Genomic DNA, 25,324 nt, shown 5'->3' on the forward strand with positions numbered 1-25,324 from the left:
TTCATTTCAGGTTTGAAATATCTGTGTCCTAAGGTCGGCCTTTATACCAATGCCTTCTTTCCAAATAAGCAGTGTTGCCTATAGAAACAGGTCTTGGTGATTTAAAAAATAAATAAATATTAAGCCTCTACTGCAGGCCCCTAGGAAATCCGAGCTTCATTATTCACTCACCGCTGTTCATTTTATTTTAAGAGCTCTGAGCTGGGAGGAAGGATGTTGCTGGGATCAAGAGAGTGTGCAAGAATCCCCAAGCTCTAATTCCGGCCATTTTAATTACAGGGCCATGATGGTCTTGGACAAGATGCTTAAATCTCCCCACATCTCAGTTTCTTCATGAGCAATGGGGGAATAATAATAATTACTGTTACTATTAAAAATAATATTTTGTCCCCATTATTTCCAGAGGCTCATGGACCATGAAGGGACGTACTAAAATTATTTCCTGTCGTTAGACCATGTCAAAGTTGTACTCAGTTGCTTTAAAGTAAGTGATCTTGTTATGAATTATTTTTAATATTTGAGTGAACTAGAAAGTACGCAACATTTACACATAGATAACTCAAGGAAATCCTCCTCCTGTCATTTTACTGAGTGAGCCAGACTGGGATGTCAGAAGTATGACCCGGAGGGAGGGCCTGACCCCTTATATGTAAGTCAGGCAGGCGCTTCATGCGAGGTGAGCGCTAGAGTTTAACTCATGCGGATGAGTTGACTTCAACAGTGTCCTAGAAAGTGAACGAATAATCTCCCTTCTCACTTAAAACAACCAGACAGGTGCCCGATGAGCATCTTCTGATGTGACAATCTCAGTGTGTCAGAAAAAATGTGCACTTAGTAAGCATTTCCTGATTTCTTTCATGGGCTCCGTGGAATCAAGTCACACAGTCAAACCAGTGACTGAGCAAAAAAAGAGGACCACGTCTCTGGGTCCCAGCACCTTTCCCTACCTGGAGAGTGAACCTGCCCCATGGCTGAGCACAGCTACACCTCCCAGAAACCCATAGCGCCTGGCCCTGGGCTCATCCACGTCCCAGGGCCAAAGCAGGTGCCAGAAACACGGTCCCGAATGCTACTCTTCATTAATATGCTTTTGTAAACTCAGCTGTATAAAAGGATAATGTAAACATTACCAAAATATTATTGAAATGAAGTATTTTTAAAGCACATTGAGAAGTTATAGGCCTTTACTGTTTAGTTTTACCTTCTGCTTGAAATACGAACCCAACAGACTAGACAAGACATGTTTCTGACTCTGCAGAAAAACCAGTAGGGTTTCTCAACGCTCCTCCCGTCCCTAACTTCTTATGTGATCAGGAGAAATACATTTTATAAGCTATCTGGAAGTCCCACTGGTGTTGGCAAAGAGGTTGAAAGTAGAGAAAAAGCCAGAAAAAAACATTTCCAGTAGCAAAAATTCATACTTTAAAAGCAATGTATGGTTACTGAAAACAATACCAGAACATCGCAAAAAAGGTGTGTGGTTTGATACGTGGCACAAGCGTATTTTCTGGAAACTGAATTAGCCTTCAGTATTTGAAGAGTGACACCAAAGAACAAAAGGAGGTATTGTTAGTGTTATAAGAAATGCCTCAAATGAGTGTTTAATAGTGTGCCTCTCCTATCGGCAACTTGAAGGAATTAAGTAAGTTAACTGAATGAAAAGAATTAAATATATAACTTGACTTAAATATAAACTTGACTCCAGGCACAGTTTGGGGGCATTCTTTAACAACTCAGATTATTGGCAGAATAGCACGATCCTCTTAGCCTCCTGCATATGTTCAAAATAATGATATATCAAATGGGTTATTTGTATAAAATTTAGAAGATTTCTCATTGAGAAGTACCAGTGACTTGAAGAGATACCATATGTATTTAATTCAACATTAAAATACTTTATAAAGTAGGGAACCTGGGGCACCTGGGTGGCTCAGTGGGTTAAAGCCTCTGCCTTTGGCTCAGGTCATGATCCCAGGGTCCAGGGATCGAGCCCCATGTCGGGTTCTCTGCTCCCCAGGGAGTCTGCTTCCTCCTCTCTTTCTGCCTGCCTCTCTGCCTACTTGTGATCTCTGTCTGTCAAATAAATAAATTTTTAAAAAATTTTTAAAATAGGGAACCCATCTAACTTACTGTGATGGACTGAATTGTGTCCCCCACCCCTAATTCATATGTGGAAGCCTGAACCCCCCATACTTCCAAATGTGATTGTTTGGAGACAGGGTCTATAAAGAGGTGATCAAGGTAAAATGAGGCCATTAGAGTGAGTCCTGATCCAACGAGCCTGGGTCATTACAAGAGGAAATCTGGATGCACAGAGACCCCAGGGAACGTGCACATGGAGGGAAGACCCCGTGAGTACCCAGGGAGATGTCACACGTCAACTGCAGCACAATAAATTGGGGGGGGGGAATTCATACCAGCATTAGACGTCTTGAACAAAAACTCCCGATTTTTAAATAACTTCTGAGGGAGACTGAATACCACTGGGCAACTAAAAAAATACTTCTGAAACCTTCTCTGTGGCTTCCCATATCTTTCAAGAGGCTAACTGCCAAGTGCCTGGCCAGCTCAGGCAGAGGAGTGTGCAACTCTTGATCTCAGGGTCTTGAGTTCAAGCCCCACCTGGGTTTATTAAATAAGTTACTCAGTAAATAAACCACATGATCTGCCCACAGAGTCCTACCATGGCCCAGGATAGTAAAAGGGGAGATCAAGGGCAGTGAGAACGCTTAGCACTGCTTCCCCTGGGCTCCCTGCCCCCTCACCGGGCAGCACCCCACCTCAGCTCCCGGCCACCCACTCCCAGGACGCAATGGTGGCTGTTGCAAACGAGGGTTATAAGAGCCTTCTGGCCACATGTGACATACATGTAGTCTTAGTGAGGCAGTGGCGGACCAGGGAAGAAAACATCTGTTAAGTAGCTCTAATGCAGAGTTTGACTATCCTGCAGCGTCTGTGCCTACATCTTTGACTCTTCATGGACTTCCACTCTTTCCATGCCAAATTGAGGGGACAGTGATGCCCTGGCTAGCCCCCGCCATGGAGGAGGGAAGGGGTGCTTGTGATTTGTAGACTGAGAGGAAAGCACACGAGTCCCATGGCTGATGATTTGTGGAACCAGGCCAGGTAGGAAGAAGAAGTAAAAGAAGGAACAACAAAAAAAAAAGGCTCAGTGTCCTTTTCTTTTAGACTGTAACAGATGCACCGAGGAGTCTGAAAGGTGGCCAGGGAGGGTCCAGGGCCCAGCGGACGCCACGGACCCCTGAGCCTCAGCAGAACACACAAATCTCAGTTCCACGTCACCATTAATGAACTGAAATGCTTCCTCTCTGTCAGTTTCAGGTGATGAAAGACTGTTTATATATTTTGGGCCTGTCCCGGGCAGTACCAGAGTCTTGGTTCTCTTACCTGAGAAGGAAAATAAGGTTGAAAATGAGAAGAAAGGGTGAAGACTGGATCGTAAATTGTTAGCACTTCCTCTCTCCCTGATGACTCAACATCACCAGGCAGAGGCCGTGAGCCCCCTCCCGGGCCCACCAGGGTGGTCAGGCAGGCTCCTGTCACAAGGTCCCCATCTCGCCCTCCCCTGTCTGTGACCCAGGGACTCCAAACATACCAGTGAAATCCCCGCAAGGCTTTGTGGCCACCCCAACCTGAAATACAGGGAGCTGCCCAGGGGTTCTCAGTGGCTCAGGTCTGCACCTGCTGGATACGGTTACCTCCTGGGCCCACCTGCCGTGCGGCCACGAGCAAGGAGTGCCCGTTGTGCCTCCCGCCCTAGCACCTGTGAGCGTAACAAGCCCGGTCATTTCTTAGCTTTCCTGCACGTGACTTCCACAACCACGCTGGAATGTTCCTTAACGACCCCACAAGGGGGACTGACCTCCCCCACTCACAACACAATGGTATTGGCAGAAAACAGAATCTTCATTGCAAATACATGTGGTCTGGGAAAGCTAAGTGATTCACTAAGCCAGACTTCTAGAAGGTGCCCTACATCCTAGATGCCTGATGAACTCAGAGAGCCCATTTCCTGCACAGTGGATCACAACAGCTCAGTTCCTCCCCGCCCCAAATCCTTGCTTCCCTGCTCATGACTGACCCTGTTCTCATGACCACAGCCATGGCTTATGACTAGTCAATTCCAATTATGTAAAATACACTAGAAGGAGGACCTTGCATGACAAATGATTGAGACAGAAGTCCTACTTCTGCCACAGTCTCTTAAAACTAAAAAACTTCTTAAAACATGAATCAGAAGATGTCAGGACATCTAGCACATAGACGGAGCTGCATAGCTCCGTCTGAGCGGGCCAGTCCCTCAGATCACTTACCATCTATGACTGATTTTAAAAAGACAGTGTGTGCGAAGTAAACGTAATTTAACTTACATAATTTTGGAATGCCTTACAAAAAGACAGAGTCCCTGATATTATCTTTTTATGATTAAGAAAAGAGTTAGTTTGACCTTTGCTCAGTATTTATTCGTGTGATTTTTAAGCATCATTTTACTAAATGAGATAAACCATAATGCTATGGGATATTGTAGCATGAGCAATTCAGAAGTCCTGAATGCAGCTAAAAGGCTAACCCGTCCGGAGAGGATCTAAGGGCAGGGGACCCAGAACAATGTGCTTATGCAATAGGCTTATGTCACACACGACTTTTCAGTCTTACAATGAATGGGTTTTGTGAATTCAAAATTATTGTGCTGAAGCTGTCATAACTGTCCTTGCCTTCCGTCATCTCTCTGTTGACTGGACACCAGGAATCCTGTAAAATACTTTACATCAGCCCTGCCCACCCACCAGTGATAGAAGTACAATATGCTCTATACACAGGGAATCATTTAAAAAGGTTATTTTCTATGAGATAACAGCTGCTTTCACCCGGAAATGCAGTGAATACTTCCTTACAAGATTCCAATGACTGAAGGGTGAGGAAACACACTGGACACTGAGTGCAAGGGGCTGGAGCGGGCTCTCAGGGCTGCCCAGGCTGGGGCTGTGGGTGGGAACTAGCACCACCAGATCGGGAACCCCAGAGGCCAGGGTCCACGGGGAAAGGCAGCAGGTGCGTTGGTCAGAAGTCAGGGAGTGCTTCCTGGAGGAGGAAGAGGTGGATGCTGGGTTTTCATGGCACAGAGTTTAGACGGAGGCCACCAGATCAGGGACAACTGGGGCAGGGCACACCTGCAGGGAAGACGCCGAGCTGGAAGGAAGCTGTGGGGGGCTGTCAGGCTGCCCCCGGGACACGGGAGGACGTTTAGGACACGGGCTGGCCAGGGGATGAGCCTGCAAGACGGGTCAGGACCTGCACTGTGAGGGACCCTGAGTGTCCAAGCCAGGAAGGGCGACCATGGTCCCCAGGCAAGGCTTCAGGGCACAGACCCACATGTGCTTCAGTGGGATGACCTCACAGTGCCCGGAGTTGTGGAGGGGAGTGGGGCTGCTGGGAACGTGGGCTGGGAATCTATCTTTACAGACTATCTGAAACGAAGCTAATTAGTGATCAGGACTGAGTCAAACGGAGTGAGACCAGTTCTTGTAAGGTTGCAAGGTGGTTTGTCTCCTGGTGCCCAGCCTGGCTTTCGTTGTTGTCGGGTTTCCCTCTTTTCCAACCACCAGCCATGAAGTCAGCATCAGGCAGAGTTCCAGTGACTAGCTGGGCATGGGTGGGAGCCACCAGGAGCAGGGTCCTCATCTCCTCGTGTGGATACAGCTCCCCCAGGGATCCCTGGGGGGAGATCCGGCACCCTGAGAGACTCACGTGGATCCACGGTCCTTGACCCTCCCCAATCTGAGGTCGGAGGGGGGGCTGTCCCTCCTTCCTCTGAAGAGGGTGCCCTGGAGAGGGCCCTGAGAGGGGGCCTACAGACCTTTCATCTCTTTGCCAGTGGCCTCCCTGCTGCACTTGTTAGGGTCCCTGGGCTGTGAGGATGTGCCCCACAGAAGTGGTCATTTAGTGAGTCCCCAAGATGGCACTGCTTCCCCCCCCCCCGGTGACGGTCACATCCAGCTGACCCTCAGGAAACATCTGATAGGAAATGGGAAGTGCGGGTGCCTGAAAATGGGCTGGAGGAGGGAAGGGCGAAGGGGCTTTGCAGAGCCAGCGACAGAGGCACACAGGATGTGACCGTAGGTTGACAGGGACAGGTGAGGAGCCTGTCTGAGTGCTGGTCCCAGCTGGGGCTCCAGCTCTCCGTCAGTGTCACACGCTGCCCACAAACCTCCTCTGAGGAGGGAAGACTGCTTGGGTCGCCAGTGGGTTATTACAGTAACTGTCACGGCCTGAGCACCAGTGGGACGGTCCCTGGTACCCAGGAGCCTTGTCAGTGCCCTTTCATGCTGTGAGCATCCAGACACCTGGTGTTTCCAGCAGCATCTGGAGAGACGGATACCAGCCCTCAGTGCAGGAAGCAGATCTGTGTACAACAAGGAGCCTCTCCACTTATATGGCGGTCACTCGGTCTCTGTAAAAGTGACCATATCCCTGTGCAGTTTAAAGGTCCTCTTAGGCATCACACATATCAGGCTGGCAGGGTAAAGACCTCTTCTTCCACCAGTGACTGGAACCCACTAACACTATGTTTTTATATTAAAAATATGGAAACTGGCAGATGAAAATAACGGAACACAAACATGTACATACCAGCACATTTTGAAATAGACTGGATATTTTAAAAACTTACTTAAAAATTCAGGAAAGTGATGTCAGCAAGAAGACACATAAAAAAACTCCAGGCCTGTTCCCTCCACAGAAACACCAAATACACAACTGGAGACTGACTAAAATAACATATGAGAACTATGGGAATGGCCAAAGAGTCACAGCAACCAAGTGAGTGCCCGGTCAAGAATGAGCCATGTGTGGCAGGGCAGGAAATTCCGTGACCGTGCTGGGCAGAACAGCTTGAGCAGAATGGTCGCCACAAGCTAGTCCCCGCTGCAAACCAGAGAGAGCAGAGTGGACTGTTCTGCAACCCTTTGATTTCTAACCTGTCTACGGGATCCCTGAGGGACTGGTCTTGGGACACTCAACAAGAGTTCAGACAACCAAACGTGGCTCACACCACAGAAGGGGGGATCACTGGAAGCAGCAGGTACGACTTGTGGAAACCGTCCTAAAGGTATTTACAGACACAGACAGCTGGGGCAAGTGATTACTGATTGAGGAATACAATAGAACTGCTAACGTCCCTAAAATGAGAAAAGGTGTGAGCCTAACAGAGAAGAAGACGTTAAAAGCAGCCATATCAATGAGAGACCTGGGAAGAGAGCACGCGCACAGATCGAGGGACAACAAAGGCATGAGAAAAATGCATGCCAAGGTGAATAGTGAGGGTCTCCCCTGCATGAAGGCAGCATGCAAAGCTGGGGGGCTGTTTTTAAAAATATCCAGTTTTCAACAAAAGATCACAAGGTGTACAAAGAAGAAATAAAATGTGGCTCATTCAAAGGAACAAAATACATCTCCAGAAACCATCCCTAAAGAAATATTGGCTTTGGACTTACTAGGGGAAGGATTTAAAACAATTGCCTTAAGTACGTTCTAAAGGCTAAAGGAAAACATGGACAAAAGAACTATAGGAAATCGAGAAAATATATGAGCAAAATGAGAATATCTACAAAGAATTTGGAATTATTAGAAACAATCAAATGGAAATTTTGGAGATGAAAAATACAAAACTGAATTGAAAAAAGAATCATTTAAGGGGTTCAATAGCAGAGGCAAACAGAACGAAAGACTCAGCGAACTTGAAGACAGGTCATTTGAAACTTTTGAGACTGAAGAGTAAAATGAGAAAAAAAGGAAGAACAGTGAACAGAGTCTGAGAGACTTATGATGGAAGAACATCAAACTGACCAATATAGACATTATGGGACATGCAGGGGAAAAAGGACAGAGAAAAAAGCAGAGAAGTTACTGCGAGAAATAATGGCCATGCATTTCACAAATCTGAGGAAAGTCATGGATATAGCAATACAAGGTTAACAAATGCCAAGTAGGATAAAAACAAACAGACCCACACCAAGAGAAGAGTGACTCATCACATACAGGGCAGCCTCTGTAAAACTATTAGTGGATTCCTCAGGCAAAAAGGCAAGTCAGGGAGAATTCAACATTAGGCAAATATCCTGCAAAAATGAGGGAGAAAGAAAGACATTCCCAGACCAACAACAGAAACTGAAAATGTCCATTACCACTAGATCTGCCATTCAAGAAATGCTAAAGAGAGTCTATCAAGTTGGAATTAAAGATGCTAGATGGCAACTCAAAGCCATATGAAAATATCAGATTCTCCAGGAGAGACAAATACATGGACAAATACAAAAACTAGCAAAGTACTATTGTAATTTTAAATTGTTACTCCTTTCCACTTTTATTGAGAAATTACTGACATACATATACATAAATCCACTTTTTATTCTTCTACAAAATTACAACAAATAGCCATGAATATATGTTTAAGTATATATAATAATTATAAATCTATGTTACTAAGTACAAAATATATAAAGATGTAATTTGTGACATCAATAAGGTAAAGTGTAGGTGAATAAATAAATAAATAAATAAATAATAAGGTGTGGGTAGAAGGGTGAAAAGAAGGGGTGTTGTATGCAATAAAGTTAAATATCAGGTAAAAACAGGCTATTATAACTTTAAGATATTATATGCAATCCCCATAGAAATCACAAAGAAAATATTTATAGAATTTACAGAAAAGGAAATGAAAATTAAATCAAAATGTATAAATCAAAATGAGTAAAAAAATTAAATTCAAAAGAAGACAATAAAGGAGGAACAAAACAGTTAAGACATAAAGACAACAAATAACAAAATGCAAATAGTAGGCCATCCTACCAGTAACCACTTTAAATGTAAGTGAAATAAATTCCCCAATCAAAAGGCCTGTGTTGGCGGAATGATAACAAAAAAAAAAAAAAAAAAAAAAAGAAAAAAAAAAAACCAGGATCCAACTTTATTCTGTCTATAACATACTCATTTTAGATGTAAGGACACAAACATAGATTTGGAAATAAAAAGGATAGAACAAGATATTCCATGCAATTACTAACCAAAAGACCAGGGTTGGGTATACTAATATCAGATAAAACAGACTAAGGCAAGAAGTGTTTCAAGCACTGAAGAAGAACATTATATAATGATAAGAGGTCAATTCATCAAGAGGATATAAGAATTATAAATAAATGTGCAACCAACATCAGAGCAGCTACATATCAAACTGACAGAATTGAAGGGAGAAATAGATTGATTTAGAATAAAAGAAGGAGACTTCAATACCACATTTTCAATAACAAACAGATAATCAGACAGAAGATCAGTAAAAATTAGGGGACCTGAACAAGACTATAAGTCAATTGGTCACAACAGACATTTACAAAATACTCCAACCAACAAGAGTAGAATACACATCTTTCTCAAAAAGACATGGAACATTCTCCAGTATAGGCCAGAATGTTAGCCCATAAAACAAGTCGTAAAAAATTTAGAAAGATGGGGATCATGAAAAATATCTTTTCTGATCAAAATGAAATGAAACCAGAAAGGTTTCAGAAGGAAAACTGGAAAATCTACAAATATGTGGAAATTGAACATTACCTTAAACAACAAATGAGTCAAGGAATAAATCACAAAGGAAATGTGAAAATTTATTGAGACAAATGGGAATGAAACCACAACCTAGCAAAACTTACGGGATGTAGCATAAGAAGTGCTAATAAGGAAATTTATAACTATCAATGCTTACATTGAAAAAGAAGAAATATCTCAAAGTCAGCAACCTAATTTTACACCACAAGGAACTAGAAAAAAAAGAAGAAGAAATGAAATCAAAAGCTAGCAGAAGGAAGAAAATAATAAAGATTAGCAAAATAGAGAATAAAAATAAGATAAACAAAACAAGATAAGCAAAATAGAAAATAGAAACAGAGAAAATCCACAAAATCAAGAGTTGAGTCTTCAAAAATAAAAAAATTGACAAGCTGTTAGTGACACTGACTAATTAAAAAAAGAGAGAATACTCAAACAGCTAAAGGCAACAATGAAAGTTGGTCATTATGACAGATTTTATAGATAGGGGAGGGTTACAAGAGAATACTGTGAACACTGTATAGCAACAAATTGAATAACTGAGATGAAATGGATTAATTTCTAGAAATATGAAATTTCATCAAGACTAACCCAAAAAGAAATAGAAAATATGAACAGATCCATAACAAGTAAGGCTACTGAATCAGTCATCAGGTCTCCTTACAAAGAAAAACATTGGACTTGATGGCCTCACTGGTGATTTCTACCAAATATTTAAAGAAGAGCCAACATTAATCCTCTTAAACATTTCCAGAAATATGAAGAGGAGAGAGAACTCCTTGACTCATTCAATGAGGCCAGCATTACTCCATAATCCCGAGATACTAGAAGAAAAAACAACTACCGACCAACATCCCTGATTAAGACGAGTGCAAGAATCGTCAACAAAATACTCGCAAACTGAATTTGGTACCATATGAAAAGGATTATGCACCTTTACCAAGTGGGATTAATTCCTGGAATGCAAGAATGAGTCAATATACAAGAAACAATCAGTGTCACAGGTCACATTAGGAAAGGAAGGGTAAGTCACATGATCATCTCAACTGATGCTGAAAAAGCACTTGACCACATTCAGCACGTTTTCATGATAAAAGCACTCAACAGACTAGGAATAGAAGAAACTACGTCAACATAATAAGAGCCATATATGAAAAACCCACAGTGAGCATCATACCCCACAGGGAAAGTTTACAAGCTTTTCCTCCAAGATCAGGAACAATTCAGGGATGCCAGATTTTGTCACTTCTACTAAACCTAATACTGGAAGTACAAGCCAGCACCATTAGGCATGAAAGGGAATCCAAATTGGAAAGAAACAAGTAAAATTATCTCTGTTTGCAGATGGCATGATCTTATATGTAGAAAACCCTAACGATTCCAGGAAAACAACAACACTTTTAGAACTAATCAATGATAGTTGACCAAAATCAACATACAGAAATCTGCTGCAATTCAATACCCCAGCAATGAATAATTTAAAAAGGAAACTAAGAAAACAATTTCATGTATAACAGCATCAAAAAGAATAAAATACATTGGAATAATCCTAACCAAGAGGTAGTAGAGTTGTACACTGGAAACTATGAAATGCTGCTGAAAGAAATGAAAGAATACACTTATAACTGGAAGGCAATACCTTGTTCATGTTTTGGAAAACTTGATATATTTAAGATGTTAATGCTTTGCAATGTGATCCACAAATAATTTTCAACATGGGTGCCAGGATTACTCAACAGGAAAAGGACAGGTTTCCAACAACCAAGTCTAGGAAAATTGGATAATAGTATGCAAAGGAATAAAAATGGACCTTCACCTTATACCGTATACAAAAATTAACTCAAAATGAATCAAAGTCCTCAGCATAAGACCTAGGGCTATAAAAATTCTTAGGGAAGAAAAACAGGACAAAAGCTTTAACACATTAAATTTGGTGATGATTTCTTGGATAGGACACTAAAAGCACAGACAACATAAAGTAAAATAGATAAATTCAAATACATCAACATTTAAAACTTTTGTGCATCAAAGAATGCCATCAGCAGAGTGAAATGGCAACCCATGAATGACAGAAAATATCTGCAAATTCTCTATCTGATTAGGGGTTCATATCTGGAATACATAAAGAACTGTGTACATCCCAACAACAACAACAAAAAAAAATCAAACACTTTAATTTTAAAATGCACGAAGTACTTCAATAGACATTTATCCAGAGAAAATATACAAATGCCCAATGAGCACATGAAAAGATGCCAACATCAGAAGTCATCAGGGAAATGCAAATCAAAACTACAGTGAGACACCACTTCACACCGTTTGGCTATTTTTTTTAATGGGAAATAAGATGTGTTGATGAGCATGAGTTGGAGCCGTAGTACACTGGTGGGAATGTAAAGCAGCAAAGCAGACAGCTCCTCAAAAACTTAAAAATAGAATTGCCATAGAGTCCAGGAATTGCACTTGTTCATATATACCCAAAAGAACGGAAAGCAAGGTCTCAAAGAGATATTTGTTCACCCAATTTCACAGCAACTTTATTCACTACAGCCAAAAGGTAGAAAAGTCTACGGATCCCTCAAGAGATGAGCAGAACTGGCATATACATGCCATAGACCATTCTTCAGATTTCGACACACGCCCCAGCACGGATGGACCTGGAGGACATTATGCTACATGAGATCCGCCTGTCACGAAATGACAAAAATGCTACGATGCCACTTAGATGAAGTACCCGGATGAGTCAAATTCATGAAGACAGAAAGTGGAATGGTGGCTGCTGGGGTCTGGAGAAAGGGAGGGATGGGGAATTAGTGTCTAGAGGGCAGTGAGTTTCAGTTCGGGAAGATGGTAAGGATTCTGGAGATACGACAATGTGAAAGTGCTAATGCCATTGACCCGTCTACTTAAAAATAGTTACAAAGTTAACTTCTGTGTTATGTCTGTTTTACCACAATAAGAAATATTTAAACAAAAAGTGCGCTTTCATTAATGTGAATGAAACCCAGCCTGATTTGTGATCCAGTGAGAAACCCAATACCTGCACATACACTCCCTGGGGTGATGGGGAACCCCACCCAATCCCGCCCCCCCCCAGTGCAGATCTCCTGGTCACCCTGTGCATCAGCCACCATGCCCACCCCGAACATCACGGCAGTGACATGGGACCCACTTGCCATCATGCCTCGTTTGGAGTCACAGAGCGGCAGAACGCTTGGCACAATTTCTCACCTGTCCTCACATAGTGGGAATATACCCCCCACCAACTTCACACGGTGAGGGCCCCAAAATGCCCACTCTGGTGTTTCTTTTTGTTTTGTTTTTTAGATTTTATTAATGGATTTGAGAGAGAAAGAGAATGCATGTGCATACACTGAGAGAGAGCACACGAGCCAGGACAGGAGAGAGTGAGAAGCAGCCGTCCCGCTGAGCAGGGAGCCAAAGGCGGGGCTCGATCTCAGGACCCCAGGATCATGACCTGAGCTCAAGGCAGAAGCTTCACCACCTGAGCCCCCCAGGTGCTCAGAAAGCCCAGTCTCTTAACCTAGATGTAGCCACCACCAACACCTTTTATCTTCAGAGTAATGAACTCTGACTCATTAATCCAAACAGAGCAGGGAAACCCAGGAAGTTACAATCCATGACTCCATAGGGATAAAATCAGAGGCTTCCCCTCCCACCCCCTTATGGTTTGCATGGGGGCAGGGCATACAGCTGAGCAGCCAGGTCTCACTAAAACTGCCCCCTGCCCCAAGAACAGGTGGCAGCCTCTCCCAGAAAGCTGTCTATGAGCCTGTCCCCACCGGTCTTCTTGGGGACTGCAAAGCAGGAGCGGGATCATCTCCAGAGGCTGCCCCATAGGCTAAGCAGGACCAAGGTAACAAAATCCGCCTTTGGCAAACAACATAAAATGTCTAAAAAAAAAAAAGTATAACTTGGGAGTCACAATGCTAAAATCAGGAGTAAGAAGCAGAAAGAAAAACTGAAGCACATTCAGCCACCGAGTGTGAAGGAGAAACTTAAAAGGAGAGTTGAAAATGACATGGAATTGTTGAAGGGAGAGCCTTGGCTCTGGGGTGCTGTCCAGCCCCCTGCCTGGGGAGCTGCGGGGAAACTGGTAGTCAAGTGGCAGGTGTCTGAGGCTCTCCACGTGGTGATGGAGGCAGGAACTTCTTGTTTATAACAAGAGAGACAAGAGCAGAGGGGAGACAAGAAGACACACGGAAGGTGCCATGTGATGACAGACGCAGACATCGCAGTGATTCATCTACAAGCCAGGGGCCCCAAGAATCACCAACAACATCAAAGTATTAGAAGGACATGGAAGATTCTCTTCTAGACCCTTGGGGGGAGCAGGGCCCTGACGACAGATTGAGTTTGTACTTCTAGCCTCCAGAGTCATGAAAGAATAAATTTCTGTTGTGTTGAGCCCGAGGTACTTAGTAACAGTACCTAGGAAAATCTTACAGGGATAGACTTAATTCCTTCCCACCTCAAGGTGGCCAGGAGGGTCTGAGAGGCAGGTTTTCCAAGAGAGCTGGAGATCACTGTGTGCCACCTTAATAATCGATTAACAGATTTATTTAATTTAAGGGTAGAAAATCTTTGACAAGGTGAGGAATGCATTGAGCATTTCACTTGTTATTTTTTGGGGGCATACAGAAAAAAGAACTACCACAGTAACTTTACCTTCCGTTTTGAGACACTTTTCTGCTAACCCTCAAGTTTCCTCCCAGGAAATAGGAGCTGATGCTGGGTCTGAATCTTCCCTCAGTGGGAACTTCTGATAATAAAGCTCTTGCTGCAGAAGGCACTGAGCTCCCCAGGGGTCTCTTTCCGTGGTCCTGAAAATGATCTCTTCTCTCTTTTAAGAAAGAAGGCTATTGAGTCATTACAGTGATCAAAGCTCTGAAAGGAAGATAAGCCACTAGGGTTTGAATGATTAAGACCATTAAAAAAATACACAATAGAAGACGGGATCAAATCCAAATAAAGTGCCTTTGCCTAATGCACATCAAATGGGGAGGATTTTAAACTTCTCTCTTGGTCAGAGACATGACGTGAGGCAAAGTTCTGGGACATCCACTGCCTGCCCTCCTTTCTTGCTCACCGCTCCTCCTGGAAAAGGTGGCTGACCTTGGACTCTTTTTCAAAACTGGACTCTTTTGATAGTTTTAACTGATTTCTCCTCAAGGGCAGGAGGGAAAAGATTATGCCATTAAGAAAGTAAAAAGTTCTGAGCACAGCACAGCGTCACAGTGACTATGAATGGCAGGAGATCTGGTGTCTCAGGTGTAGAACTCAGCTGGTGCACAGGAACAGGACAGACAGACATGCTCATCTCCATACACAAAGGCCTCTGTACCATAATTCCAGAGGCAGCTTGCCCTTTTACATGCAAGATGAATCCCACCTAAAAAGGTATCCCTTAAGTTGGAATAGTATTTATAGTAGAGTATTTATATAGTATAGTATTTATACTATACTACAGTATCAAAAAGCCTATATTAGGAATATAGTCATAGTGGAAATGACTTAAGATTCTATTTACATGAAGGACACTCAAGCCAAAATCCTCATTTCAGCTGAAAATCTCAAATAAATGGCAAGCATACTTTCATTTTTTTTATGTGTAATCAAAACAGCATGAATGACATGATATGCCTTGTAGCCATTAGCCTGTAGATCTTAGAATCGACACAATTTATGTCAAGGGTGTAATCTGGGGAGAAAGGCCAACACAGAGCACCATGAAAGGAGAAGTAAGTAACTGGAAGTTTCCAAATGCCACCAGGGAGAGACTGGCATCATGGAAGTCACAATCATCGAGGAACATAGCCAGGAATGACACCGTTTTGGAAGCCATTCACCCAACAGAGAAGACGTGGCTTCGTGAATATGGGGTCAGGTCATCATGCCTTCTTGAGAACCACAGAGATGCAAAGGGTCCTACTGCTTTAGAGGACAAGAGCACAGAGCTTGGGGGGATCCACATAGAGTGAGCAGAAGCAAACCCGGACTGGGTCTGGGGGAGGCAGCCCCTCAGCTCTCAGGGTTGTTATTCTGATACACCCTGAGAATGGCCTCCGTTAACCACAGCCAGGGACTTGCACACCTGGCATACCTAGCAAGGACGTGTGGGGCCGCTCAGGGTCCACCGGGGATTACCTGTCCTTACAAAGCTCAAGGGTGAGAGAACCACAGAAACACACTGTGTAGATGAGGAATTAGAACGCTTGTGCGCTGTTGGTGGGAATGCAAAATGGTGCAGCTCTCGAGGTAAAGAGTTTGGAGCTTCCTCAAAAACTTAAAATAGAATCACCACATCCAGCAATTACACTTCTGGGGATATGTCCAATAAACTTCAAACTAGGATCCCCAAGAGACAGGTGCACACCCATGTTCAATGCAGTATTATTCACATTAGCCAAGAGGTAGAAGCTACTCAAGGGGCCATTGATGGAAGAAGGGATATCTCAATCCATTCAGGCTGGCAGAACAAAACACCGTAGACTGGGTGCCTTCTAAATGACAGAAAATTACCGCTCACAGTTCTGGAGGCTGGAAGTATGGGAATGGTGTGCCAACATGACCAGTGAGGACCTTTTCTGGGCCACACACGTTCACTGCGTCCTCACAGGGCAGAAGGGGGTAGGCATGTGTCTGAACCTCTTTGATAAGGCATCATCCGCTTCTAGAGGATTCCACTCCCGTGACCTAAGCACCTCCCAAAAGTCCCACCTGCTAATGCCATCATCACCGTTGGGGGTTTGGGTTAGAGCAGTGACTTCAGGTGGGACACAAACATTCAGATCGTCACAAAAGATAAAGAAAAGATGGTGTATCAAGACAATGGAATATTATGCAACCATTATAAGGAAAGAGGTCCTGTCCCGCATTACAGTGTGGATGAACCTCAAAGACCTTATGCGGAGTGAAGCAAGCCAGACACAGCTAGACTCATGCTATAGGATTCCACTTACACAAAGCACCTGAAGCAGTCAAAGTCCCAGACACAGTTACTAAAATGTGGTTTCTGAGGGCTGGGGAGAGGAGGAAGGGGAACTTGGTGTTCAGTGTGTTCAGACCTCCTTCCATTTTACAAGATGAGAACCTTCTAGAGATGTGTTGCTCAACTACACGAATATACATATTAACTCAATATAATTATCTTCAGTAATTATACTTAACTAAATACCTAAAACCCGTTAAAATAGTAAATTTAATGTTATATGCTTTTTACCACAATAAAAATTAACTTTTGTATTTTTAAACCCTTTCAACACCCAGTATTTAATTGAATAGCAATATATACATGTAGTTTAAAAATAATAATTATTGTGTATTTTTAGCCCCAGCCCCTTCTGCAGAGTGAGAAATGCTATTACTAATTTGTTGTGTGTCTTTCCAGAATTACTGCGTGTGCACACATGCATGCGTATGTGCCCGTTCATCTCTGGGACTTCGGATGGGGGCACAGTGTGTGCATCGCTTTTCCTCATTTTAAAATAGCATTTCCTAAAACTCGTTATCAATAAAGAGATTCACCTCCCTCTTTTCAAAGGAAGGCATTCTATGCAATATTGCACTGTAGCATGCTTTATCTCTGCACTCACCAGCGGCAGAGAACCGGACTGTGACTGTGAGGACGTGAGGACTGTCCTCACAGGAGTAGTCTGTGCAGCTCACGTATCCCTGTGGGATTCGTTCCCAGGAGTGGAGTTTCTACTCAGTGTATACAGTGTACTGAGGGGACTTAAGGTGCTGCTCCTTCTGGACTGTCATCTTCAGAGCTACGCGGCAGGTGTTTGGGACCCCCTTTACTTAATTTTATGGAAATTGCCCTCCAAGGGATTGTGAGAGTGAACAACTTTTCATGCATTTATAAAACTCTCTGTTTCGTTTTGTTTACAGCCTATTTCTATCTTTACCCAATTTTTTTCAAGATTATTTATTCATTTATTTGTCAGAGAGAGCCAAAGCATGGAAAGCAACAGGCAGAACAGGCAGAGCAGGCAAAGGGAGAAGCAGGCTTCCCACGGAGCAAGGAGACCTGTATGTGACTGGATCCCAGGACCCTGGGGTCATGACCTGAGTTGAAGGAGGACGCTTAACCAACTGAGCCACCCAGGCGTCCCTATCTTTACCCATTTTTATTTATTTTTTATTTTTTAAAGATTTTATTTATTTATTTGAGAGAGAAAGAGAATGCACACAAGCAGGAGGGAGGGCAGAGGGAGAGGCAGGCTCCTTATTGAGCAGGAGCCTGACGCGGGACTAGATCCCAGGACCCTGAGATCATGACTCGAGCTGAAGGCAGATGCTTCATGACTGAGCCACCCAGGCGTCCCTTTTTACCCATTTTTAAATGATTTTTTAAATCACACCCATTTATTTATAAGAATGTTTTATAAGTGAAGAAAACTTGCTCTTTGTCATATATATTTAAATTTCCCCCAATTTATGTTTGGTGTCTTCTTACAGCAATTTTTTCCCCACATCATTTTTAAATTAACCTGATTTATCAATTTTTTTTTTTCGTAGCATCTGGGTTTCCCATTTTCCTTAGCATGCTCTTTCCAATAAGCCATACAAAACATTTTCTAATTTCATCTAGCCCTTTCTCTGTGGCTGATTTATTTTAAATTGTATCTATTTAAGGTATAAAATAGGGATCCAACTTTATTTTTTTTTTCCAGGTTGTCCCAGTATCATTTATTGAATAATCCATTTTCCGTCACTAATTTGAAATGCCACATTTATTTTTTGCTAATTCTGTAAATATATTTATTAACGAACCCTATTATGTTTCTTCACTAATCTTTGCATTAATATGCTAATATAAACAATATTAATATTAAGTAGTTTCAAATAGCTACATTTAAGCTTTGTAAGGCATTTTATTAACTTAATAGGAATAATTCCCTTTAATACTATTCTTTTTACCAATTGCTGTGCCTACTTCTGCATGCAAACGTTTTAAAATGAAAGTTAGGAAGACCTCATTTTACGGGCACCTGGGTGGCTCAGTGGTTAAGCGTCTGCCTTACCTGGGTAAGGCAGGTCCTGGGATCCTGGGTCCTGGGATTGAGACCTGCATCAGGCTCCTTGCTCGATGGGAAGCCTGCTCTCCCTCTCCCAATCCCCCTGCTTGTTGTGTTTCCTCTATCACTGTCTCTCTCTCTCTTTCTGTCAAATAAATAAAATAGAAAGAGAGGAAGGAAGGAAGGAAGGAAGGAAGGAAGGAAGGGAGGGAGGAAGAAAGACAGCCTTTATTTTATTTTATTTCGGGTTAGTTAAGGATGAGCATACATCATACATCATTACACTATCAAGTCTTGATACCCAAGGACAAGGATTAATCTCACTATTCTTTGATGCCCTTTAATGGTGTTTTAAGTATTTTTTGGAGCATTTCTTGCCAATTTTATTGTTTGTCATTCTATTATAAATGAAGTCCATGGTTCCTTTATCATTTAACTAATTACTTATAGGCACAAAGAGAAATTAATTTTGGAAATTACTTTCATGAGGAGATAGATCGCTGAGTTATTTTATTATTATTAATTTTTATTTCCCAGGAGATTTTCTATGATTCTCTAAGAACATACAATGATAATTTATCTTTGTTTCTAATTTTTGTGTCTCTTTTATCATTTCCCTCTCTATCTGCATGTACGTCATAACTTGAGAATGTAAGTTTAGAGGCTTAGAAAGGAGGGCTTAACACGTTCATCTTTTTTTTTTAAGATTTTATTTATTTATTTGACAGACGGAGATCACAAGTGGGCAGAGAGGCAGGCAGAGAGAGAGGAAGGGAAGCAGGCTCCCTGCTGAGCAGAGAGCCCGATGCAGGGCTCAATCCCAGGACCCTGGGATCATGACCCGAGCCGAAGGCAGAGACTTTAACCCACTGAGCCACCCAGGCGCCCCATCACGCCCATCTTTTAAGGTCACGTGGGAGTTGAGGGAAATTGGAAGGGGAGGTGAACCATGAGAGACTATGGACTCTGAAAAACAACCTGAGGGTTTTGAAGGGGCGGGGTGGGAGGGTGGGGGAACCAGGTGGTGGGTATTAGGGAGGGCACAGATTGCATGGAGCACTGGGTGTGGTGAAAAAACTATGAATACTGTTACGCTGAAAATAAATAAAAAATTGGAGAAAAAAAATAAAAATAAAAAGCCCTTCAAATTCTCAAAAGTAAAGGAAATCCCAGATTGATTATCTCTGACACAAGTTCTGAAATAAGACAGAAGTAGAAGTTTGAAACTTAATCTGGAGATGAACAAACAATAAGGGGAAAGACTACTTCTTACCTAAGTAAGACGACCCATTATGAAGACAAGTCACCCATAAGACCTCATGACAGAAACATGAAAAACACTGGTCTCCTTCAGATTGCCATGTTAATCCTGTTCCCTGCATAACACTGCTCAGTAAATGATACTGTAGCAACTAGGCAGCCATCTGGAAAAATCCATGAGCACAGATCCCTACCTCACACCCTAGACAGATACAAAATGGACTAAACCAGGGATCAAGAAACCTGTAGCCCAGAGACAAATGCAACCAGTGCATGTTTTTGTAAATAACGTTTTACTAGAACACAGCCACGCTCATTCACTTACACAATGCCTGTGGCTGCTTTCACACAAGGGAGGAGCTACAACAGAGACTGTATGGTCTACAACACTAAAAACATTTATTATCTGTCCCTTTACAGAACAGGCTAGCAGACCCCTGGAACACACCAGCAGTCCTCTCAGTGTGAGAAATCTGAATGTATTTAGAGGACCTCCAGCTTCTCAACTGATGCCTCGACAGTACTGGCTGGAAATTTGAGGATTGCTAATCAGAAATTCTCACCATCTCAGAGTTTTAGGACCAGCGACACTAACATTTTTTTAAATACTAAAAACCTGTCATCCTCTTTTGCAAAATACTATTATTTATTTCCTTGTTGCCTTTGTCTATACAAATTTACAAAATGTACTCTGCATCAAAGGTGGAAAACTGTTCTAACTGCAGGTCGCTACAATTTCTACAACTTGCGGAGATACTGTACGTATACAGAATGCTTAAGTATACACTACACTTGCGCATTCTGTATATTTACGGTATCTGCAAGTTGTAGAAAAGTGTAGAGTTGATGGTCCCTCCATCTGAGACCAAATGTTGGTACATCATCCTCTGAAGCTCCACTGCCCGAGTAGCAAGGCGTTGGGAAGAATCCCCAGGAGACTCTGCTGGAGATTCCCTGAGCTTCCCTGCCTTCCACCTCCCTGAGACTCAGCTCAACAAAGTTTCCTTTCAATGACTGGGCTACTGCAGAAACTTTTCTGTAAGAACTTAATTTTTCCATTGTTCACTTTTCCTGCTTAACAAAAAAGGATTTTTTTAATTTTTATTTTTGTGCTCTTTCAAGGAATTGAAAAAAATCCTTTTAATGAAGTAGTTACAAAGGATAGACAGACAAACAAGCCAGAGACCCTGACTCCAGAGCCGATGTGAAATAGTCATGAGATGAATGAGTGGAGTGAAAGAGAGTAGTGAGCGAGACATGAGAGAGTGGTGTGTGAGACATGAGAGAGTAGTGTGTGAGATGTGAGAGAGTAGTGAGCGAGAATGCAGGGAGTGTCCAAGCAATTTCAGTACAGAGTGAAGGTTTTCAGGTTGGGGAAGATCGTCATTGACAGAGAAGGAAGGAAGGTAGGAAGGGAGGGAGGGAGGGAAGAAGGGAGGGAGAAGGACAGTTTTCCAGGACGGAATCCAGCATTTATCTGCTGTTACTGAGACCTGCAGTTAAGGGCACATGGGAGACCACCTTAGGCTCAATAGGTATCATCCTTGTACAATTTTGTGGGGAAGAAGTGTTAAACTTCTCACTCTCATATTTGGCACCAAAAGCCTCCCACTGCATAAGCCACATCCCATGGGTGGCTAAGGTTTCCATATCATTAACTACACATCTGGTTGAGGCCTATTTGAGAACAGCAACTTTCCCTTAATGCAACCCAACAGCCCTTTATCGAGAAACCATAATAGGCCTGGGCCTCCCTGGAGATCAGTCCCTGACCTAATGGCCCTCAAAGCCCAAGAAGGGAAGAAACGTATAAAATCCAATCGCCATCCACAACAGTTAAGCACCATCCACACAGAAGGGTAGAGGGGGCTGCCATGGTGATTGATACACTGTAGGTGAGCAGCAGGACAGTTAAGCAGGAGATACCCTTGTCCTCACAAGGCTGAGTACACGGAAGTGACCGATAATGGAATTGTCAAGTGCTGCTCTCATTCTGCTACAAACCGACTGGTCTCAGAACTGCACTTGGACCTGGTGAGTCTGGCATTGGCCCAGACCCCAGTCTGACCTTGCAGACCCTGCACACCCTTTCTGCAACTGCCTACGTGAGGTGGGGCTTGGTTCGGTCGGGTCATCAACTCTCAAATTAGTGGCAGTGAAGCACACATTAAAAACCAGCACCTGAAGAACGGGACGGGCGTCCAGGAAGGTACGTGCTTTTGGGTTAAGAGCGGGCCCTCTGTGTGAGAGGGGCCAGAGAGCAGCCAAATCCACCCCAATTGTCTTCAAGAGACTGTGGGTAGAATCTTAATTATCAGCTCATGGGACTTACTGTGGCCAGAGCCGGCTATGTTTGCAGTCTGGGGCGGAGACAGCACCACTTGCGCCGTGGGGATGGCTGAAGGACGTGCCAGGAGGAGCGCCTTTCCTAGAGGAGACCAAAGTGCAGAAGGGATTCCTGCCCTGGAGAGCTTCAAGAAGCCCTGAGCCGAGACGAGGGCCTCAAAGGGGGCAGAGCAAGGAGCTCAGGAGAATCGTCCTAACTCAAGGGAAGGTAGATTCCAACCCTGCACTCATCCAGCAAACATTCACCAAAGTGGGTCTCTGTGAGCGAGCTCCCCGGGTGTGGGAGGAAGGCCACCACAGCAGTCTTGACCATGCGACGGCCAGTGGGACCGAGGAGTCCAAGCATCTGTCCTCACCTGTGTGGTCTAGGGTCCGTAACACCACTATCCTTGGCCCTTACTCCCCTGGGCTCCTTGAAACAAGGTGCCACATGGTGAGGCTTGGGCTTGGGTCCCCCCAAAACCACATAACTAAAAAACAGGAATGGTCACAATGTCGCATCCATGTATTGGGGTGGGATGGGGGTAAAAATATGAACCTTGGTTAATACAACCAAGAATAAGCATGCATTAGCCATCCATTACCTGATTTCGAAAAACAAGATTTAATTTGGAGCAAAAGCTCTCTATATAGGTAAATGCTTCCTTAACTTTTAACTGTTATTCATTCTTAATTAATGTTGGTCTTAACCCTGGTTTGGACCTGGCATTCCTAGAATTAGCTCAATGTCCAGATGTACTTCCGATTACACACTTGGCAACTGCTTGTTTGGGGTATTAAAGTCAGCTGGTCCCCTATACACAAATTCTTGCCTTTTTTGTTCTTTTATCCAGCGTTAGACAACTGGCTAGTTCTTCCTGATTCAATTTAAATCAACATCTATTGATGAACTAGAAAGACGTCCAGAGATAAAAAATTAAATAGGCCATAACCTATGAAGTTATACTAAGTAAAAGAGTTCTAAGGGAGTTCAAATGAGGCCAATTTGTTACCCAACTAGTATTATAATTTTGTTGCTTGTTAGAGTTACAGATATGCAACAAGCTACCACCTAATAAGTAACGGCTTTTTCGCTGACACTTCCCCTCTTACCATGACAATAGAATTTTTAAGACTTAACTAAATATCCTTACCTAAATTAAATGGAACCTAAACTGTATATTTTTTATTGTGAGTAAATTGTCCTAATATAAAATTCACCATTTCGGCCACTTGTAATCATGCCATTGTGTAACACTAACAATCACACGGCTGGGCAACCGTCACCGTCATGCATCCCCAGAACTTTCTCATCTTCTAAACTGACACTGTCCCCATTAAACAGTAATTCTCCATTCCTCCCTTCCCCTAGCCCGTGACAACCATCTAAAGTGTATTTTTTTAAAGAGTTATTTATTCATGAGACAGAGTGTGTGGGAACAAGGAAGAGGGGAGAGCAGTAGGAGAGGGAGAGAGAGAATCTCAAGCAGACGCCCCGCAGAGCACGGAGCCAACAGAGAGCTCGATCCCAGGACCCTGAGATCACAACCTGAGCCAAAATCAACAGTCAGAAGCTCAACCAACTGAGCCACCCCAGCGCCCCAAGTGTATTTTTAATAATAAGAAGAAAGTAATTCCTTCTCCACCTGAGAAATCTTCTTGAGGCCACAGCCCTGCCCCTGTTGCCCCAACAGCCAACAGCAACACAGCAGACATGTACCCCCTTCTATCTTCAGAGCTCCTCCCTCAGGGCACCCTATGATCCGAAGACTCAAAACTCTGCATATCTGATAAATTCCATATGTTTTAATATTCAGAAGGTCAGGAAAATGAAATTTAATTCTTCTCAAAGAAGTGCGGGTATGGAATCAGAAGCAGAAAGCACGTCCCTGGTGTAAGAGAGTTTAAGTCATTGTGACTCCAAAGAATCCCTGAGATCTACCCCCATTAACGACAAGGGGACACACAAGTGCCCAGGTTCCTGCTGGAGCCAGACATATGTCCCTCAACATGCTGTCATCCAAACGGAGACTGCCCATGACGTGTGTGGCAGTGTCTGGAGACTTCAGAAATCTCACTTAACCGGAGGACTCGGAAGAATGAATTTACTTGGCTGAACAACGGACACCAACTCCCGGGCTCTGGGAGGGAAACTACACTAGGCTGCACACGACCCCACCCCTTCGATCACACACTACGTCCAGGAACAACAGGGAGACGTTTTCAGTGTTTCACTGCAGCACCAGGCTGTTTGACTTAGCGCATAGATCATACAGGGCCACATGCATCTTATATTCACTTGAAAACATGCTCAGGTACTTCGGGGGCTCCGTCTCTGTGCTCGCTCTGACAGATCCGTAGCAACAGGCAGTGACTGGCACAATTCATACCGAGAGACGGCTCTCAGCAAGGAACATACCGAGACACTTTCTTCTCGCCGGTACTGCTTCCAGTTCCTCCCGCCGTCACTGAACATGAGGACGTAGCTGCTCACCCAGTCGGAGCTCCCGTACCCTCCCTGCATGGCCACAGCTGTGACCTCCATTCTCTCTCCAAGGTCGACCTGCAGCCACTGGTATTTATCTGATACAAGTGGAGACCAGCCACCGGCCCCTTGAGAGGAAACAGAAGCAGGAGAAAATAGTAAAGGGAAAGAAATCTTTAAGACCTACATTATCCTGTGAAGAAAGAGATCATAAATAAAAGTTACGAAAATCAGAGTTCCAAATTCTAGAACATATAACCCCCCATGATCACACACACAGACACACACGTGCTCAGAACCATGGGTTAAGTAAACAGATGAATCCTACATTCCTCATGAATTGCTCTGGTTTCTTGGTCATAACCCTGACTCTCGGGTGTCCAGCACTCCCAGCAACAGGTGGCCGACCAAACACCAGGTCACCGCCTCCCTGCTTGAGACTAGTGTCTCCGCCAGCCTGTATGTATGACATACCTTTGGCTGGACCTGAAGGAATACAAGCAGCCCGTGGTAGAACTAGAAAAGCTTAATTCTGGAATCCCAGCACGAGGAAGTACCGTACTGAATGACAGGATGGGAAGGGTGGTGATGG

The 25,324-nt window shown here is 43.5% G+C and overlaps 1 protein-coding gene across 1 annotated transcript in view; it reads right to left on the reverse strand.

Moving 5' to 3' along the window:
* The window catches only part of LOC308355043 (contactin-associated protein-like 3), a gene marked incomplete at both ends in the record, with an annotated part of 141,256 nt that overhangs the window by 81,279 nt on the left and 34,653 nt on the right, over positions 1–25,324 (reverse strand). Inside the window, one exon of the mRNA XM_080822947.1 lies at positions 24,667–24,860. Coding sequence (XP_080679073.1) covers positions 24,667–24,860 — 194 coding nt within the window. The remainder of the gene's footprint in view (positions 1–24,666; positions 24,861–25,324) is intronic.

The sequence above is a fragment of the Martes martes genome (assembly GCF_963455335.1).
Source record: "Martes martes genome assembly, chromosome: 14".
Taxonomy (NCBI): domain Eukaryota; kingdom Metazoa; phylum Chordata; class Mammalia; order Carnivora; family Mustelidae; genus Martes; species Martes martes.